The sequence below is a fragment of the Phaenicophaeus curvirostris genome, chromosome 19 (assembly GCF_032191515.1).
Source record: "Phaenicophaeus curvirostris isolate KB17595 chromosome 19, BPBGC_Pcur_1.0, whole genome shotgun sequence".
Classification (NCBI taxonomy): Eukaryota; Metazoa; Chordata; class Aves; order Cuculiformes; family Cuculidae; genus Phaenicophaeus; species Phaenicophaeus curvirostris.
The window spans coordinates 12,508,397-12,530,003 of NC_091410.1; the positions used below are offsets into that span (position 1 = coordinate 12,508,397).

Sequence of the window (21,607 nt, forward strand, 5' to 3'; positions counted from 1 at the left end):
AACTTCAACATTGGAAGATACCAAGCACTCTTGTAAAATATCTCTATTGTACTCTCTTCTGACAGTAAGTCTGCATAGAAAGCAGAAGCCTCCTCCTGCCACAGCTAAAAGCTTTCTTCAGGTCAAACAGGCGCAGTCTCTGCACGGACACTAAAGATCCTGCAAGGTACTGGCAGGGATTGTTAAACCAGATATTCTACCTAACAGTGAAATAACTTGTCTGCTTTACCCTCCAACACGACTGCTTTAGACTATGAAGTGACCGAAGGAGTCCTTTTGATTTGCAGACTCTAGCAAAATGACAAAGCCTGTATTGGGAATTTCTCAGGAGCTCCTCAGGAGTGGGCAGTAAAGCTGCAGAATCCATTCATTTTACAGAAGGAAAAAAGGGGTGATAGAAAAACTCATGTTCTGCTTTGTTTTTACAGAAAGCCGCAGAAATTCCGCAAAGCTAAACTTACCAAAGAAAACGTGCAGTTTCATAAAGCACCTCCTATTTGGTCAAAAAAAAAATTTGAATCACAATATTATGACCACTTTTAGGGAAAATATGATAACAGACAAAAAAACCCTCCGGTGCTAGCTGATTACAGTGACACACGACGATTTAGGTAATAAGAAACAGAAATAGAGACTCCTGAAAAGACCGAATTTATTTTATAAGCAGATTGAGATCTTCGATCAGCACAACATAACAGTATTGAAGTCAATATATTTATCCACTACTTCCACAGGGACTGATAGAGAGCTGAAATGAAGGAGGGAGGGGACCCAACCACTCTGGTGAGAGGCAGGATGAGGGAACAAGAGTGAAGAGAGGGTAACGCTGCCCTAGCTCTACCTCCCCCATCCTCCTTTTTTCCCTGCAAATCCACCCTGCCAGAAATATGGCCAGGAATCTAATTATTTTGCTTTAGGATTCCTCTTGCCTGTGAGAAACTGTGAGTCCTCTTCTATTTCTCATGACTGGAGAGTGAGCAGATTTGGAAATGGGATTTTCTGCAGCTCCTAGGAAAGCTATGTACCTAAATCCCACTATTTGTGGGGGTTTTTTTTGTTTGTTTGTTTTTTTAATGTGCATCTGTTAGCTCCTTTTGGGGGAAAAGAAGTCTTGCTTTAACCAATGATAAAATTCACAGGATCAGACGCAACCTTAAGCAGTAAGGCTACATCAGCTGGTTTTCACTGTGTGTTGTTATCATTGTCTTCTACTGGGAGCTGTGAATTTCTATATCCCAAATTCAAATCATAGTTTTTTGGGATTTTTTTCCCAATACGTGTCCAGTTGTTGAACAAGATGCCTAGTCTTAGGCACCCGGACCTGGAATCTTAACCTTAAAGTCTCTTGGCATCTCTCAGAAGCTCAGCAGTAAGAGGAACCTAGTCTGGCTGTCTGAAAAGTTTCATTCAGATTGCTCGAAATATTTGGTGGATGATTACAGTCTGAACATTTGACTACATGCCACTTCATTAGGCTTACTCATTTTTTTTGTTTGTACCATAGATGGGAAATTAAAAATGATCTCTTTAAAAACTCTGATATTTAATTTCCCATAAGATATGAGAGAGATTCAGGGCAGTGTCTGGAAAAAAATTAGGATAATAAGGTGTATAAATCTCTGCTTCATTTGAAACAACGCATAAAAGCCAACCTCACATTAATTTTTTTGCTGAAAGAACTTCAATAAGTTTTAAAGTAAGTGTTTCATTTACTGCCACATGCCACACATACATGGCAAACAGTTTATACAAACCACAACACTCAGCTGTTCCTGGTTAGGTAAAACAGCCCTCCCTGAACACCCAAGCTGCTCTCGGTTCCCTCGGGACTCTGAAACAGGGTGCTGGGCATTTTGGCCTGATCCAAGGGAGAACCGTGTCCACGTTTCACTGGAATCAGGTGAGCTGTCCTTCTGTGGAAGGACTCGGGAAGCCTTGCTGGAACACGGGCTTAAGATTTTGTTGGCTCAGACCGGAACGCTCTGCACTTTTGAAGACAGAGTAAGTACAGCGTAACTATCCCTGACCTAGTGGTCCAGCCTTAATGCCTTCTTCATGCAGTTCTTGGTGAACTTTATGAGCCTTCCCAGCTAATGAGAACACTCCACTGTGTACATACACAACCTAAGATCCGGGTCCAGTGAACCACTCGCTGAAACAGGACTCTTCACACCCTTCTGAAGCCAAGAGCCTCCAACCATGGCGAGGATGAAGAGAGAGACCTAAATGTTTCTAAGGCCATGAGAAGGATTTGTGATGTAGCGCTGAGACTTTACTTAAGGCTTGATTATAACTAAGACAGTGAGAGTTATTTACAAGGCATTCAAGGTTCAAGTCAATGACCTTATTGATTGTACAAGTCTCACCTACAAAAAACAATTTTACACATTTACTCCCAAAGGACAGGATGAACCTGGAAGTCCATTCAGTCTTAAGACAGTATTCCAGCCTATTTCACTGGGCTTTAAGTCCCTCTACTAATATGTGCATATTTACAATAACATTTACACAATTTTTTTCAGTATTCTGTTACTGTAGGAAAGAAGGAGTGCCCTTGGAGGGAAAAATCTATGCAAAGGGCAAAATAAAACTGACTAGATATGCAGTATCTCTAAATGTCCAAAGCAAAGTAGGAGGGGGAGTGCAGGAAAACTATTTTCTGTCCATTTTTCACTCACAGACAACACTACAAAGTGCTTGGAATACCAGAATGTTCATTCTGAAACAGACTGATTTTTACACCGGCCCTTATGTAAATATATATTGGGTTTATGTACATCTTCCCAATACTTGAAGCTAAAAATCGGCTTAATTATTGCTGAGAAAAGGTGCTGAATTTTTTTATTGCACGGGTACAACACATCAGCTTGGCCAGTTGTAACATGCTGCCAGGTGTAGGCCAAATATAGAGCTATTACTATGCCAGAAGGAAAATACTATCAGCGTTGTGTCTGTACAAGGGACTATACTGAGTTTATTCTCCTATATTAACCACTCTCTCACAAAACAAACACCCCCCTCAACAACAATATACCCTTATTGCTACTAAATCGCAAGCACAGATCAAACGTCCTCCTTCCTGTTTCATTTTGTTCTTTGGATAGAGAATCCTTGCAATCATGTCAGTTCTGGAGGTGGCTTTGTGATCTGGAGCCTGCTTGGTAGGATCTATGCAGAGACCAACAACTCATTCTACACAGCCCACTATGCAGGCATCAGATGACTGTGGCTTTCAGTTACTACCTCTGGATCGAAGCCAGAAGCCTAGCGGTGAAAAGCTCTTTATACCATTACCAATCCCCCGAGCCACCCAGTCCTTCTCCATCGCATACAGGTTTTTAGTGTTGTGCCTTAAGATCTGTTCTGGTTCTGAGTAACGTTCTTTGTGATGGGGGTCTTGCGACTCCCCCTCTCATGAGGGGGAAAAAAACCTCCAACCTCACTGAGGAGGGAGTATGAAACCTATTTTCAAACTCTGTTAGGATTATCTGATGCAGCTAGTACCCTTGAATTCTCTAAGGGAGAGACTTGAGTCCTGGGGAATGTCTGTCCTAGGTGAAGAGCAGGCTCCAGCCTAGTTGGTGCTGGGATCTACGCTCCTTCTGTCGGGGCTGCCAGCTTTACCTTGGCGGTGACTCTGGCACAAGAGCCCGAGGTTCTCACAGGGACCGTCGTGAAGCTTTCCAAGGTATCTGCAGGCTGACTGGGCCTAAGAGCACACACAGGCAAGTTGAGTGTTGGCACAGAACCATGCTCGAGGGCAACATAATACATTCGTGGAGAGGGCAGAAGGTACACAACCTGTGTGCCCCTTGAGCTTGTTTCCAGCTAAATTACCCACCTAAAGAGTCAGAAGCTAAATTGTGCCACCTCTGCAGCTCCTGTCCTCCAGCTCAGCAGAGAAAAGCGACTCACTGTGACGTTACACTCGTGCGGATTTCTCCTGCAGTGTCTTCTCTCCCAAACTCTTCAGAAAACACATCACAGAGCAGCTGCTTTGCCCCACAGAGAATGAGCTGCAGGAGACTTAACAGTAAAATATTGGTACCCAGCCTTCACGAAAGAGGGCTGTAAGCCACTGATCCTGCAATAACACCTCGAGGGACTTAGAGTCTTTAATGTTGATTGCTGAATATTTTTGTTCCCCTCTGAACTATTCCAGCCGTTGTTTCAAGTGAACGTATTCATTCCCTTCCTTTTAACCATTGGAGCTTCTTGCTTGGTCTGGGAGAGAGGAAGAGGGAATGAAAGGGTCTCTTCAAATTTGCTGTGGCCGCTCTCTTAAAAGAGCGCATTGACACAAACCCTGCAGCTCTCGCATGCAGTGAGGCTCCCGCAGGACCTGCACACGCAGAAAGACTGCAGGATCCTTGTGGGCACTCCAGGAAGAGTGTGGCTATTCTCCTCTCCGCTGGATGAGAGAATCGTATCTATTCCTAGCAGGGATCTACCAGGTGGCAGCATTCCCCTGCCAACATACCTTTGGTTTGGCTCACCTTGAAAGCGATGATGTTACATTATATGGTGACGTCATTATATTTATTTCAACTTTCAATGAAGATCCCTGGCAAATCTCCGAGCTGGAATATCTTCTTTTTAATGGATCCAAGATCCGGCCAAGATGGTGCAGATTACATTTACATAACACAACCCAAGTAAGGTGAACTGCTAGGAATTTTTTAACAGCTGTTGACGTTACTAAATTAAGATTATTTCTCCATTAAAACGATGGAAGAGGAAAAGCTTGTCCAGTATTTATACAAACTCTACTGCTCTAATTTTGAGCTGTGGTTATTTTTGTGATGACTCCATCATGCACTCATGCAATCTCGAGAATTTATCTTCACGGTGGTATTTTGAATAGGATAAAATGAATCAAATATATTTTTTCAGTTAAGTATGCGTGAGAGCGTGAGGACGCCGCACTTCAATGGTGTGTGTAACCAAGTTCTCCTAGTTGGTTCTTTCTCTTCACACTCTGTGGACTAAGTTTGAATTCGGACAGCTTACTCCAGTCTGCGTTTTCAATGCTTTTATCAACTGTGTTGCACTTACACTTTTAAATCAGCCTACAGCATCACAACTTTGTTAAAAGCCACGTGCTTTTTCTGATAAACAGCAGAGCAAAGCATTTGAGACTGCAACATAAGGTACTGTTCTACCCTGGCAAAAAGAATGGCTTGGACGCTAAAGCCAGTACACTCGAGGAACCCCCTTCGACACTGGACCTTAACTTTACTTGATTTTTACTAAGCACATGGTATGAGAGACAAATGACTCTGGATAAAGACTAACTACACTGACAAAGAAGGTGAAGTCCTGTACTGCAGCGTGTGAGTTAAAGTATTCAGCTGAGGTTACGCAGTCCATGGTGGAGGTTGAAATGAACTTAAATTTCCAATATTATGCTTGAAGACACTAAAACTGCAAAAGAAGAAACTGAAGAGCAACTAAAGCAAACTTTCAATCTTTCCTTCATTTCTTCCCACAGTTTTCTCTGTGAGGTCTTATGATGCCACTACAAAGATCAGCACGCAGAAATTGGCTGTTATGAATTGATTTCAGTTCAAAAGAGCAATAATTCAATTTTGCTTTAAAAACATATTACAAAATCTAATATTAAAAAGATTTGCATAGAAACATTCATCAGAAAGATATTTTATTTGTTTGGCTTGAAACACTTCCACTACAAGCCAAACATTTCAACACTAGGGCAGGAGGACCAGAGAGTGAACCTGACCAGAAACAACAGTGAAAACTACGAGTTTATTTTTGCTCTACCAGCTGACAAAATGTAGTTATTTATTTAAAAAAAAAATCACCGGCCTTGTGGATGGTGAAACTTGATTTCTTTAACCCCAAATATTCTTGTAAATGTATTAGTAACAGGGCATTATGAGTTGAGAAAGCATGTCCGTACATATGTCTTGCTGATTACAATGACTACCAGATTAAAAGACAGACAGATATGGTGACAGATATTTCGACTGTATTAATGACACACTTATTTCGCACTCACGTAACACCCACAAATACACACCCACCTCTCCGCACACATTTAATTTAAAATCTTTAAGCAGTCAGAGGTGGTTTCCAGATGAAGTCTCTGTTTGCCCCATCGCTCGGATCACAGACAGATAAATCACCACATGAGTCCCCTCGATACGTAGTGGGAATATTACTTCAGTCAAGTTTGCTAATGGGGCAAAGGACCTTGTATTGTAATCCAGTGACATTTTCAACCTTCGGAGAACTTTTGTTGACATTCCCGAGTCCCTGGCTGCCATCCCAGCATGAAATAGTTTCTGTTCACATAATTCTCGTGTTTACCAGTCATGAAAAACTCTTGCTTTTGGCTTTTTTTTTTTAAATAAACCTTTTTTTTTTTTTTGCAAGTGAAACTCTGTCTAAAAAAATATTGGCCCCAGGCATAGAAGGTTTTGCATAAATTCATATGTGATGAATGGCTGATTTTAATGTTATTTGGGTATTTGTCAGAACCTAACAAATATACATGGTAATGGTGGTTCATAAACTTAAACATCTCAATATCCCCTTTCTTCTAGAAATAAATTACGTTTGTTTGCCCTGCCTGGAGTCCTAAGGTAGCCGACATTAGGAATATTTTAAATGTGATCATCCATCCAGCATGTCTTTCAGGCGCCACGAAGATTAAATGAAAGAATCATAAGATGAAGGTCTTTAACTTTTAATCCTTTTACAATGAACCCTTAGATAGACATGGGGGCAGGGTGCCTTCTATGCGAGTAATAATGTCTCTGTTCCTCTTCACTAGGTTAATGAATACCCTAAATGTCCCAAGATTTGATTCCTCCCCTCCCTCCCCAAACTATTGAAATTAGAAGCAAGGAGACGGGTGGTAGAACGCCCCGAGAGAGCGAGGGGATGAATTCGCCGCGGCGATTGGAGCTCCCAGCGCCGGGGAGAAGGCAGAGAACGGGGTGCGGGTCGTTAGCAGAGATGCTTCCTGAGTTTTTTTTTGGGGAAAAAAGAGGTTTTAGTGATTCCAAGGTAAATAAGGAAATTCCGCGCTGTCAGGGAGCCCGGGAAGAACACGTGGAGAGCTCGTGGGCGCAGCCGCTATCTCTGAGCTATCGCCCGACCGCTCTCCGAGATACATCCCGGCGGAGACGGCGAAGCTGCGAGCGCAGAGACGGGGCCGGACCGAGCACCGAGGGCTGGGGGGCCCGACACCGGGCACCCCGACACCGGGCACCCCGACACCGGGCACCCCCGATATTGAGCATCCTCGACACTGAACACCGCCGACATTGAGCATCCCCGACACTGAGCATCCCCGATACCGAGCACCCCCGATATTGAGCATCCCCGACATTGAGCAGCCCCGACATTGAGCATCCCTGATACTGAGCACCCCCGATACCGAGCCCCCCCGACACTGAGCATCCCCGACACTGAGCATCCCCCATACCGAGCCCCCCCGATATTGAGCATCCCCGACATTGAGCATCCCCGACATTGAGCACCCCGGACATTGAGCACCCCCGCTATTGAGCCCCCCGAGCCGCGCAGCCCCGCGGAGCCCCGGCCGCTGCTCCCCCGGGGTCCCGGAGGGTCTCGGGCTGTCAGCGGGCCGGGGGATCCCGTGTGAGCGCCGACCCCCCCCACCCCGAGCCCCGGGGTCAGGTTTCAGCCGTGTCCCACCACAATGGAAGGTGTGAAAGACACGTGTCCCGCTGTAAATGAAACGTCAAGCGGTTAGGAAAAAATTCCCCAGGCAGCTGCCGCCGGGGCCGGGGCGGAGGTGCCAAAGGTGCCCTCCGAGAGAGCTCCGAGCAGGTTCCACCTCCCCCTGCCCCTGAGAAACGTCCTGCTGAGCGTGGAGAACGAGGAGAGGGGGCAACCCAACCCCCCCGAGGCGGCCAAACCAAGAAGCAAACAGGATCCGAACGGCTCGTGTTTTAGTGGTTGACTTTAATTCTGCACTGCACTTTTACTACAAGGATATAAAGAATAAATAGCAGATACTCTTCATTTACATAGGATTAAGTCATTCAAACTGTTCTCTCTATTTACAATAACATTGTGCTCTAGGCGCTTTTTATTTTAAATCTAAAGTCCATAAGGAAAATGAAAACACACACACGCACACACGCACACACGCTTTCCGAATAATGGAAAATAGCTTTAAAACGTTTTCTTATCAAAAAGTTTGGTATTTTTTAATCCTTTTATTAAAAAAAAAAAAACAAACAAACCAACGACACACAACAAAAAAACATACTTCGCCAAAGCGAAGCAACTCCTCTCTGGAATATAAATACCAAAAAAAAAAAAAAGATACATTAGCAACGATCAGGGTAATAGTCTTAAAAATACAGTAGACGCTGGTTATTTCACGTATAATACTGACCTTTTAATAGTATATTAAACCGGTGCCATATATACACACAATATACATTCTCCTACACGTTACAGTGCATTACAACGTTAACCAGAAAGCAAAAGTCTCTTATTTTTGTTGCAGCCAAGGTCCATGTGAGTCCTCTGGAGAAGGGGCGGGGGGGGGGGGGGGGGGGGAGCGCAATCCCTAGCAGGAGCACTTGCACTCGGAGATGATGGGGTACTGGATGGGGATCCACGTGCACCTCTGCCCCCCCCGGCGCTGGCACCTCCACCTCAGGATGGTTAAATGCACGGACTTGGCAGGTTTGCAGACCATGCCCTCCGGCACCGAACAAGACCTTTTACTGTAGCAGCTGCCCACTTTGACGTACCGGGGCCAAAAGCGGCTGCCGAGATCGTTCCACGTGTATAGGACGGGGCAGAAGGTCTGGGACCAGAGCCACATCTGCAGCTTCCTGCGCAGCTTCTTGCTCAGCCGGAGCTTCTTGCCCGGCTGCAGCCCGTCGTGGAACTCCAGCGCTTTGATGTCGCCGGGCATCGCTCCCGAGGGTCTCTGCCGCAGCAGCAGGTCCAGCTCCGCCAGGTCCTCCACCCCGAGCCGCTCCTCGGGCGACGAAACAGCCATAAAGTTAGGGTCGAAGTGTCCGCCCATGAGGTTCCTGAGCAAGGTCTCGTTAAGATCCTTCTCCTTGGGGTCAAAGATAGGGTCCGGGTGTTCGATTAGATCCACCAAGGGCAAGTTGTCGCTGGGAGCCGGTCGGATGTGCAGATAGTGCTGGCAGGCGCCCTGCTGCAGCCGGAGACCCAGCAGAACCACCAAGGCGTATATAGTCACAAGGCACTGGGAATGATCCATCCTTGGGAGACCGCTGGGGGGGGAGGGAAGGGGGGTCGGCTTCACCAAACAGCAGGGGAAGAAGGTGCAAGCGAATACATCAGAAAAACTTGTAGGGGAATATCCAGAACAGCCTGTCCTTGGGGGGGGTCGCCTCCGCCGCCCCGGCACGGGCTGGCGAGCCCGCACAACAAGCCCCCTGCAAGCGCCCTCTCCTGCGGGCTTCTCTAGAAAATTTCTCCTGGTGGAGCCGCTCCAAAATTCTGCCGCTGCTGCTTCTTTTCACCCTCCTCGGGAAAGGGAGATGCCTTTTTCTTTTCTTTTTTTTTTTTTTCTCTTGGAGCAAGATGTGCTGCCCGGTGCCGCCGCTCGCTGCCGGCCGGGCCGGGGGGCAGACGCCGCCGGGGCTCGCTGCCCGCTCCTCGCCGCCGCTCGCAGAGCAGCCTCCCCAGCAGCCACAGCAGCCACGCACGTTGGCACCAGTTTGTCTGCTTCGCGAGGACCCAAAGCCTTTAAATTTCCTGCACTTTCAGCTTCATCTCCATGGAAACCACAGACTCTCTCCTCACCCACCCCACCCCCCTTAAAAAAAAAAAAAAAAAAAAAAAAAGAAGAAACGAGCCACACCGCAAACGCAACCCCCACTCCCACACGAGCCCCGGAGCGAGCGGCCGGCACCCTCTGGCGGGGGCTGCGGCCCCGGGATGCTCCCCCCGGGCAGACGCCGCCCCCCCCCGCCACCAGCGAGCCCCCTGCCGGCCGCCCGGGCGCTCCCGCCGCTCCCCGGGGAAGCGGCGCCCGCGGGGCGGCTCTGCTCGCGGCGGCTCCGCGCTGCCCCCCGGCCCGGGCGGAAGGTCTACCCCGCGGCACGGACACCGCGGAGCGCCGGCCGGGCCGGGCGGACGGGCGATCACGGCTCCAGCAGCTTCCCGGGATGCTCGGACCCCGCTCCTGCAGGCTTAGGAGCCCAAGTTTAACGGGTCTGAGGCTTAGCCATGTCACCTAAATGATTTATGCATTCATTTACGTGTTAACCTTCAAATTAAGTTTCCTTATGAAAGTAATACAGGGATCTTATCACCCAGATCAGGAGTTTTGGTTTTTTTTCTTTTATAAAAATCAACTATTCTTGCCAACTGTTTTCACTCCCTGAGTTAAAGTCAAAGCAACGCTTATTTTGCTTTATTCCTGAGCATGCAGGGCATTTTATAAATCATAGAATCATAGAATAACCAGGTTGGAAGAGACCCACCGGATCATCGAGTCCAACCATTCCCATCAAACACTAACCCATGTCCCTCAGCGCCTCGTCCACCCGTCCCTTAAACCCCTCCAGGGACCACGACTCAACCCCCTCCCTGGGCAGCCTCTGCCAGGGACCAATCACCCTTTCTGTGAAAATTTTTTTCCTAATGTTCAGCCTAAATAGTACATAACTGAAATAAATGACACGAAAAAGATGGAAAGCTGACCCTAGCTCCACACCATAAAAGGAGCCTCACGGTGACACTTGCTGCTGCAATGTCAGCCAAAGATATGCTGGAGTTTTACTAGATATTTTTCCACCTGGATATTTCAATCTCTGCCTTCATCTAGAACCTGATAAACTGTTGCTGAAACTTGGCATAGAAGTTGTCTCTGGAAATAAGTGAGAAGCCACACCTTTTATCTTTCGCAAGACAATTCCCCCAAATTCAAGGAGTAGAAACTTAACCGGGACCTGCAGACAGACATTCTGCTGAGTTCAGGCCTCAGCTGGGTCTGACTGGGATGCTGAACTGAACCCCAGGGGTACGTGGAGGCTCTAAGCTCTGCACAGACCCAGCGAGTGGGCTCAGGCACAAGCTACTTCTGCCTTGGGTTCTCCCCAAGGTCTTGGTCTGTTCAGGCCACGGTTCCTGGGATTCCCTCCCTTCTCTGAGCTGAGCTGGGAAGGGTCTGTTCATCCCACCTACATTCCTCCCTTCACCCCCATATTTTTGCCCGCTCTACAGGACAGAAGGTTTTCTTTGGGGGTGCCTGCTTATCTCTTTCACTCACTTTCCTCACTATCTTTCTACATCCAGACAATAACTCCCCTGTAAGTAATCTGAAATATTTTTTAATTCACTTTTAAACCACCTTGTTTAAACACAAAGGCACAAACAACAATACTAGGTTAAAATAAGTGTTTCAAACAGAAAGCAAAAATGCATAAGTTATGCTTAATATCTTGTATTTCTCCTCTAATGATAAATTCAGTTTTACTGGGATGGAATTTGAAAACAGTTCTTTAACTACTAGTTTCTAAGCCTAAAAATGAAGCCTGTAAGGCCTATCTGCTGTCTACTGCACGCAAGGTTGTGCCTTCAAAACTGTGATCCTAAGCAAGAACTTGAAGATCTTCCTCTCCTGAACTGAGTTACGTGTCGGAGGAAACATTTTCAGGAATGCAGCTGGTTCTGCTGGAACAAGGTCCAGAGGTTTGTTCTGAGCGGAGCAGGCTGGAGCTTCTGAATCCTCAAGTGCAAATGTCCCTGCCTGGGGCTCACCAGGCTTCTGGCGAGGCTGTGAAAGCTTGAGGGATGCAGAAGTGACAGAAGTCACTTGTGGCCCAAGAATTTCTTGGTGCAATGGCTGGTAGCAGGGCTGGGGGAGAGCTGCCCAGTAACAGCCCTGCCAGAAGCCTGTGTGTCGGAGGGAAAAGAGACTTGAATCCGCATCAACCTGGTTTATTTCATTTACTGCTGAAAACAGCAGTAAATGAAACCTGGCGGTAAAGGATCTGATCCAGGCTCTGTTTTGGATGGCAGCTCTTCCTGGGGCAGAGGGAGAGGCCAGCAGCTCATAGAGGCCTTAGCTGGTCACTCCACGGGCAATGGCGCATAAGGCACAGGAGAAAACAACTCCCTTCGCCTCAGCTTTATTGGTTCTGGAGTGCCATCAGTAGTGAAAATGTGGTTTGGTTTTTTTCCATAGACAAAGCAAATGCAACCTTCAAAGCACAGAGGAAGCCAACGTGGGCAAGAGTAAGATGGTACTTCTGCAGGGTCACAGCTCTGATGAGGAGAGAAGAGGTATGCAGCCTGCACGGCTCTGCTGATGATTCCGGAGGCACAGCTCTGGAAACACATTATGCAGGGATCTGATTTCAGTCCACAACAGCAAAGATGCACAGGAAGAATTCAGAATAGATTTGTTTCCCTATAAATCTCCTAACAGAAAATGGCCTGACCTACTTCACCTAACCCGGTGCTCAGGGACATCGCGCTGAATTCGGCTCGTGGTGTCAAATCAGTCTGGATCTCCGAGCAATGGTCTCAAGCTCGATGCGCACCCCACTCTAAAACATGAAGGGAATCTCACGGATAATAATAAACCTCTACAAAACTAGGATGAGGAAGAACTATGCTAGGTGTGCTCCGAAGAGCTGTGCCTTCCTCAGGAGTGGAGGATTCCTGACAACTATTCTTGTCTCCCTTACACTTAAAGATTATTTAAATCACGATCTCATTCGTGATCACCTTGCCTTTAGCTTCTTATTTTTAAAAATCCATTGGCATGATTGCTTGGTAAAGAAAGGAAAACCAGCAACATAATCAAATGCAGCCTCTGCCCAGCTCTCATGCAAATTTTTCATATGGCTTTGGGCAATAAATCTCACAGCTTTGTGCCTTCCTTATTTGTAGAGCAGGAATGATAATCCTTGCCTCACTCATGGAGGCAGCGGAGGGTTTGATTAGATGCTACAGTAAATCTGTACTAATGCAGAGGGAAGAGTCCAGTGTTACACTAAAGTTACAGAGGAAATCTGTGACTGACAGAGCAGAAAACTGAATTAAAATAACTTAAATTTTAGCTTTATGTCCTAGTGAGTTCCTAGACCAGCTCCCTCTTCCTTGGGCACACCCTGTACATTTTGAAAGAAACTCCTTATGGATTGATTTTCTACTCTTTTTTTTTTTAATTTAGTTTTTAAACAGTGAATCCCTGAAGAATTTCTAAAGGAGATGCACAGCTTTCAGACATTTCACATAGTTCATACATGTCTTCCACCTGATGCATATCATTAGCTATCAAAGGTCATGTATTACCTCACCCAGGTAGAAAATCACTGTCGGACTGCTTTCAAGCTATGTCCTTGAGTCTGGAAAGATCCAGGGAGACCTTTCCGGACCTTTGAAATGTTGTGCTGCGTCTCAAGGTACCTCATCCATTTCCCTGGCCCTGATTTACAGAAAGGGCCACAGAATAAGGATTGTGTTAATGGGCTCCACAATGCTAGCAGGTGATCGTCTGCTCTGAAAGAAGACAGTTATGAATCACAGCCTTTGGAAGGTAAACATTTTTTTGAGAGAGCCAAGTTCTACCTTGAAATCCCAACAGAACGGAGACAGGGGAGGATACATTCGGCCAAGAACCTGTATCTCCAGTGATAAACGATGTATAAATAATATATTTTGAAACTAAGCTCTGGGATGAATGTTTCATAGAGGAGTAAATCCTAAGATGACTGATGCATTAAAGCAATGAAAAAAAAAGCAAAAAAAAATGGAGACCACCCAAAATAATAGGAATAATTTATATCATTGCCTTTACAGCTATATGTAAAGAGATGTATCCATTGTCTTAAAAGTAATTTAAAAAAGGGAAAGTTATAGAAGCAGAGAATAAAACCTTGCAAGGTCTTTAAAGAACTACTCTATTTTTCTCATTTTGTGTCATTCTTGCTCCTAAAATACCATGCCTCCTTGATTCTCGGCCCACTCTCCTCTCTCCAGCATTTTTCCTAAGGTATAGACTTTTGTCTTTAGAACAGAGCTTGTGCATTCATCTGCTGATAAACTGTTTATCTTAGCTTTTATGAGGGCGCCTTGCTGCAAGCCAGCCAGAGACAGGATCCCGGGTGTTTGTCTTTTTTTTTAAAAGAGGGTCCGGGAAGTGACGGGTATTTATACCTCCCCTTGGCTCTATATATCATGGGAGGTGGAACTCCACTGTCTCTGTTTCTCGCTTTTTTTCTCTCAGCAGTGTCTTCTGCCGTAAATCTGATTCTCTCAGAACAGAGCTTTCTTGGCTGCAACCCCACTTGGAGGAATTAAAGTTTTATTTATTTGTTTATTTATTCACGCAAAAGGTTTACAACAGAGGAAACCCAAAGTTCTTCTAAAGCCTCCTCCTCCTCTACCCAACCTAACCACCCGCCTTTTTGTGCCAAATACTAATATCTGAGCAGTCAAGAGAGCAGACCAGAGCTGGTTGAGCATCTCACAGTTTGCAGACCAATTCATTATGGAGAGAGAGGCCAGTGGGAGAACTGGCAAAGACGAAGCAGCAACCAAGATATTTTTTATGTTAAAAAAATGACACTTGTGTTTACAAGCAATGGCTCTTGACAGGGATTTGAATTTCCACACAGGCAACGTTGTTTATCCAAACAAACTCCCTGTAGCAGCATGTATTACATATATACACATATGACAAGTAGGAATGCATTTATCCTTTTTGCCAGTCTGCTTATTAAGATAAACATCTACTGAGACAAACCGAGATTTTATTATTCCTCTTTTATAAAACACTAAAGACAACTGAGTGACAGAGATTCAATGAAGCGAAAAATACAGCAACCCCCCCAATCAAGCCCCGTGTGTGAGTGATTCATTGATGCCAGCTACTGAATAACCCTGATACATAACAGTTCCCACCTCTGATATTTAAAAAGACCTCCTTGCCCTTTTAGCACCAATGGAGCCCTTCAAATGTTTTATTGCTAATTGTCTAATGCCATGTGATGAATGGCTGCTTGACTGAAAATGACAACCCCTTTTCTCTCAACTACTTCATTTTCCTGGCTCCAGTGGGGGTGAAGAGGAAAAAATAAATCCGATTACATCATATTTAGCCTGTTGGTTATGAATGAGGGAAAATTAAACTTACTTTAAAATTACTCCTATCAACTCAGTCTTGTGCCCCAAGGTCCCCTGCACGCAGTAAATGTTGCCTCAGATGCTGGGGCAAAATGTTCCAAGAGACTCCTGGGTTTTGTGGAAGCACAAAATCCCAAAGGCAGGGTCTAATCCTGACCAGAGAGTCGGGAAGGGGGAGGGGGACAGGATCACAAATATATCTAACTCAGAAACCCTGGAGCAAATCTAGAATGGCTGCACTTTGTGCTCACCAGAACTATTTTGGCTACAGGGTAATAAAAGCGCAGAATTTAGCCCAATATATACAAAACAGCTCTTGACTATAGTTCTGCCTCAGAAGAAATGCAGCAGAGGAAGATCCCACAAACGGGGAACCACTGCTTTATTAGATATTCTTAAATTTGCTCTGGCTAGAAAATCTGCAAGGATACAGTTTTAAAAACTGGAAAAGGATTTAACTATGTGTTGTTCCCTAGCATTTTGTATTTATCACTTCTTTCCTGCTTCTTACGCTTTATCCCTTTAGGGAATCTGATCTCTTCAAAAAGAAGTAGATGACAATGATCAGCCAGAGTTGTGTGCATAACATTATCTTTGCTGCTGCTACAAAATGTAACGAAATAGGGACTCATAGTGCTGGAATCGGCTGTGAAAAGCTCTGTGTTCAATAGGATACTTTTCAAAGAGACTTGTACCTTTGGTGGCAAATGGAATGATTTCCACTTTCTCTCACAAGTGATGAAACAGACACACACATGGGGGTATGGGATTAATTCAGATACAGGAACAGACACAAAGGAGACTGATTCCAAGCCTGCTCATGTTCAGTATGAATCTCTGGGATGTATTTCTTTGGCTTGGGAGTTTCAAGTCTCTGCCTGTGAAGGCAAAGGGACCCAGGCGAGTGAAATAATGAATCTAGGCTTCCCAGACACAGATCTGACATTTGCTCTCTCTCTCTGACTCAGGCTTTGACTGGGTTCAGGGATTAATTAGGCCATGCAAACGAGTTAGGTTCTCTCTTCTGGCAACCTGGTCACGTAGGGAACCCCCACCCCTCCCCTTCCCCACACTCTCCTTCCTCATAATGAAGCATGACTGTAGTAAAACAAGTCTTTTGATGGTGCCTCTTCTCATCACTTTCAAGACAAACAATGTCTCAGAAGCCCCCCAGCTGCTTTTATTTTTCTTATATCTACAGTTACGTCTTGGGTGTGTTTACTCATCCTCATTAAATATGTTGTGGTCGCCCCCCCTTTTTAATATCCTTCCTTTATTGCAGTTTACACAACACATCAATTACAGGATAGAGTTAAAAGCTTTTTGAGCCATTCTTGGGTACAGAGCAACATCTCGCACCACCACCGTATCTAAAAGGGAACCGACAGAGGGTATGGTAGGAATATAGGACAAACAGCCCCACAGCGAACATCTCCACGACAAAGAAAGAAGTGGTCACAAATTCCCACTTTGCTCACAGCAAAGCATCGCCTGCATATTGTCAGCTTCCTTCAGTAAGCCTGAGTAAGGACTTTGCCACATACACCTTGATCTTAGGATTATTTTCTTTCAAGTGAGATTGCAATAATGACACTTAACTGAACGTCCTTGCTGTTTAGCATGACTTCTGAAGCCTCATCACCTTTTAAAGTACTTGTTTTTGTAATAAACACACCAGCAGTTCAATAAGATGCAGACACCATGGATTATATTTTAACTGTGATGTGGATGTGTTCTCTGTATGTGGACGTGTGGCTGTGCAAGTGTGTGTGTGTCTGCCCACATGTGCAATTGTTCCTGTGTAGGAACAGCCTTTCTATTACTCCTACTCTCTATAGGATAATGTGTCTTTGAAACACTGTTCTGGTTTTACTTACAAAAAGATCAATACCAAACAAAAGATTTGCCCTGACCTCTGTGGAAGTTCCACAGGAATTCCCCACGCACTGGACATGAAGGTTAACTTCTGTAAGCAAACCGAGCGCTTCAGCTGAAATATTGGGTATTGAGACAAACCTGGACAAGGGGTTTAAAGTCCTCGCAAGCCTCTGTCACAGAGAAGGATGCAAAAGGAACACTGCTGCATTTAAAGTGTCAATGGTAGAGATGGCCTTTATGCCACTTTCACTTAAATCTCCTCACTTTTCTCACCAAGAGAGAGGGCAGGAGTAGCCCTGCTCTGCAGACCCTAACCGAAATCGCTCTCTCCAGGGGGACAGTTTAGCGCCACAGATCGAGTCTGCCTGTCACCATTCTGCGTTAGAGCTCTTCAATAAATAAATAAATAAGCAGTTTTCCCCCACCAGGCTAAGAAGGCCCTTGTGTGCCTCGGCTTAGCTCTTGCCCGGTGCTGCTGCTGCAGGACCTGGAGGCGCAGGGCAGGGGGCGAGGGGGGGCATCGCCCTCCAACACCGGGAGCCGTTTGTGAATTACCCTAAGCTTCCCTTGGTCATTATTCCATTAACTGCCTCTTGGTAGATCTGTCAGTAACTAAGCTGGGACTTATTTGTAGAGAATCAGAGGCTATTTGCTGTACTAAGTGAGCCATGAGAGCGAAAGGGTTTGGGATTTATTTGTAATTACAGTCGGGATTTTTTTTCTTCTCCCTCTTGCCTGGACCCCACTGGTACTTTCATTCACATTCCCTAAGCTGAAGCTGGCGCCAGGATCACAGGCTGGCCCTGTGTTTATGTCATTGAGACTAGGACAATATTTCAGTGTGGAGCCAGACCGCAGGGATCCACTCTATAAAACCCTCACTAAAAATAGACAGCAGCCCTGCCCCCAGGCCGGGACCGCCGGCACCCTGTGTGCAGTGCAGCCCTCCGGCTGGGCGCCAGCCCCGGCACTGCCACCCCCAGCTCTGCCACCCCCAGCACTGCCACCCCCGGCACTGCCAGCCCCGGCACTGCCACCCCCAGCTCTGCCACCCCCAGCACTGCCAGCCCCATCACTGCCACCCCTGGCATTGCCACCCCCAGCTCTGCCACCCCCTGCCAGCCCCAGCACTGCCACCCCCTGCCAGCCCCAGCTCTGCCACCACCAACACTGCCACCTCCAGCACTGCCACCCCCAGCACTGCCAGCAGGACTAAACTGGGTCAAAGGCTTCACCTCTGTCCGATAAATCTTTCCTTCAGCGAGTTAAAAGAGCTGAACATTTCCATCTCACAGCTGTCAATTTTATTCCAAAGCATGAACCGAGGCAGATCATTCAGCCCTTTCTGCCAGTGGTGCGCAATCCCTCACCTTGGGACGATAATTGTAACTAGTAAAGGGTTTATTGATTAGTTCAACAGCTGGATAGATAAGACACAAAGTACTTAATGCACAGATTTTCAAGGTAAGAGCCCACAGTGTAGATCCTGACCTTGGAAAGGGCTTCGTTCAAGAAGCCTCTGAACTGGTTCCCATGAAAAATCTCCCATGATTTTAGTGGGTCACAGAGCCTTCCAAAAGACAGCAACAAAGGGCAACTGAGCCTCTGGATCCCCTTAGTTCCCTGTTGCTTTAGCTGCTGACAAAGCGTATCCAAAGGCAGCAGACCAGAGCGTGTGTGCCTGCACGCACAGGTACCCTGAGGAGGGATGCTGCCACTGAGTGCTGATGAATGCCGATCTCCAAGACGAACCAACCTCTCGGAGAACAGCCCCCTCCCAGACACCTGGCACTTAGTCACTGTCCTGGCTTGCATCTTGTTTATTAAGTCAGCAGGAACTGGACCCAAGCATGAATGTTTGCTCAAGCAGTGGCAAAACTCACCGTACGCAGGGGGGAGAGTTAGAACAGCTGGAGGGGAACACCAGGGTTTGGTCAGCTAGGGGACTCTCTCATCCAAGGCCCAGGCCAGCCTGGCTGTTCTCCAGTGGGGCTGCACGGCTCATTCCTGATACAGGCGCTGCCAGGCTCCACCTGAGCAGAGCTGGGCCCATCAGTCTCTAAGAGCACTGAAAACTGAACTCAGAGCTCTGAAATCCCAGACTGTGCTTTAAAACCCTGCTGTGCCACAAAAGTGCTTATAATGTGTGCTTATAATGAAACCTGGCTTTTAACTGATTGGCTCAAACTACATAATTCACTGGGCAAAGAAGACATTTTGTATAAGAAGATGAGACTATTATATCATGGACTACAAATGTAGGAAAATAATAGCTCCGTGTTCAAAGACTGCTTCCAAAACCTTCAGAACACCGAGAACACCTCTGTGGTGGTACACAAGGGCTGCTGTGGTCACCGCTGCACATTTTCTGCATCATGCTAAGTGCACTCAGCCCTTGCTCAGTGATTATTCTGTTGCGTTCAGCTTCTGTCAGCTGAACACTTTGCTTTTTCCACTAAACGCATCAGGTGAGTGTTAGTACAGTGTAATCTGCACCCCTTTGCAGCTAGCATTGTAGGTGTGTTGAAAGGACCTTCAACCACCCTCAGTCAAAAGTGTGATAAATAGAGGAATGAAGCTGGAGGCCCTTCCTGTGGAGGAACCATATTTTTGATAACGAACCAGGTTCTGTCATGTGCCGTTAGTGCCTGAGAAACAGCTCTCAGTTGTTCTAATGCTTCCTGCTACAGCTTTTCACTACTTGAGCAAATGCCATTAGTTCCCTACATATTCCTATCGTCAGTGTGCAGAATCTTTTTCATCTCTGGAGCTCACTGATCACGCACCTGACAATGGATATGCAGTGAAAGGAGACTCAGGAATAGGACTCTCTGATTTGTTACAGTAATTAGATTCTAAGTAGTGAACGAAGCAGAAGACTGCAAGAAGATAAAGGCAACACTTGCAGGAGATGAACATCATCACAGAAAAATGTATTATCTCCCTGTGTTCTGGCAAAGAATCCCAGTGCAGTAGCATATAAGCAACTGAAAACTTTTCACAGGTGGCCACTTCACGTCTAAGTCTCATTTTCGACAATGCTTAAGCTATGCAGCTTCATTTGGGACTCCATTCATAGCAGGGCGTGCATTCACAACAGCTGCAGTTCAGCCAACTGGAACTGTGCTTTGAACACAAAAAGTCCTGATATGAAATATCAGCTCTTAGCTTCAATGAGCACATCCACAATTAAGGGATACTCAGTAACTGTGGCTGTAGAGCAACTATGTCTTAGTTCTCCAGCCATAAAATGACATCATGACCATGTTGATACTAGGAACATAAAAAAAGACATCCTTTCAAAGATTTATTATTTATATTAATGTAGTATCTAGAGGCTTGGACATGGACCAGCCATGTTTGGCATTGTACAAATGTGTAAGAAAAAGGCATCCCTGCTCCCAAAAAAAGTTTATCGCATAGGTTAAACCATGGGGGAACAGATGGTACAATGGAAGAAAGACAATGAAACAGTACCGTCTGCTGGTTTGTTTCAGCACACCTACACTTCAACGCCTGTGATCTATTCTTTTTTTTTAAGATAAAACTGAAAAAAGGCTTTTAAAAGAAGGCTTAAAAAACCTTCAGATATTGTGGCAAGACCCAGAAAAAACTTCTGTCTAGCCCGTGCACTGGGCTGTGCAGCCTGTGCTCCATTCCGTACATTCTGATGAACACAGTCCCTTTCAAAAAGCCGATGCTGTAAACTGCCAGTGGATCTAAAAGCTTTAAATAATGCTGAGTGCTGGAGAGGTCTCCTTCACACAGAAATGATCATAGATTAAGAGGTAAAAAAACTGTCTACATATGCTATAGAAAGACATGGCGATTTGAGTTTGGTTTTTTTTTTCCACATAAACCAAAACAAAGTCCTTATTATAGCTGTTTATTTTTTTATTGCTACCTGACCAGCCCAGTCAGATGTTAGAGCCCACTATCTCTCAGGCCCTAGCAATACGTACTGTGGGGATTGCTCCCAAACAAGTACCTTATTATATGATGGCTTCCCCAGCTAATTTGAAGGGTAATAATTTATCCTAATTTTAAAAGAAAAGTTGTTCTGAATCTGCAGATCTCTGCATTCTCTTCAAGTCAACCAATGGGCCTCAGGATTTAGCAGTCAGCTGAATTTTAAACATATTTTTGAAGTATTGCAGGTATCTGTTGTGGGAGCAAACTGCAGAGTCCCCAGAAAAAGTGTATGGAAATGTATTCTTTCAAATCATTACCAGCCTTTCTCCCTACCTCTACCATTTCAGGACAGGAGTACATATACAGTTCTCTCTTTTCCTTGGCATCTGGACAACTCTTCTACTGTCACTGCCCTGTAGTCCTCAGCTGGCATAAGAATTCCAAAATAAATGAGCGTGTTGTAATCAAGAGAAAAATATTGTGTCCTTGTGGTGTTGATGTTTTTGCAGCTCAGCTTCTCAATGGCCACCACAAGTTGGGCTGCATATTTCTTTAAAGAAATATGCTTGCATTGGTAACTTGGCAGGCCACTCATTGAATAGACAGTTAGATGCTTAACTGTTTGCTGTTGCCAATGCAGTATGGTTGATGAACCTGAAACGGGGGAGAAGAGGCACCGCGACAAACA

The 21,607-nt window shown here is 45.7% G+C and overlaps 2 protein-coding genes across 2 annotated transcripts in view; one reads left to right on the plus strand and one right to left on the minus strand.

The window, feature by feature from the left end:
* Positions 1 to 21,607, plus strand: part of MMD (monocyte to macrophage differentiation associated) — a 372,596-nt gene that overhangs the window by 98,396 nt on the left and 252,593 nt on the right. The window lies entirely within an intron of this gene.
* NOG (noggin) lies at positions 7,975 to 9,244 on the minus strand. Its single transcript, XM_069872496.1, has one exon. It carries the CDS (start codon positions 9,242 to 9,244, stop codon positions 8,573 to 8,575), a length of 672 nt encoding a protein of 223 aa, XP_069728597.1. The 3' UTR covers positions 7,975 to 8,572.

Excerpts from the sequence above, each read along its gene's own strand:
- NOG (XM_069872496.1), bottom strand. The coding sequence starts at position 9,244 with ATGGATCATTCCCAGTGCCTTGTGACTATATACGCCTTGGTGGTTCTG.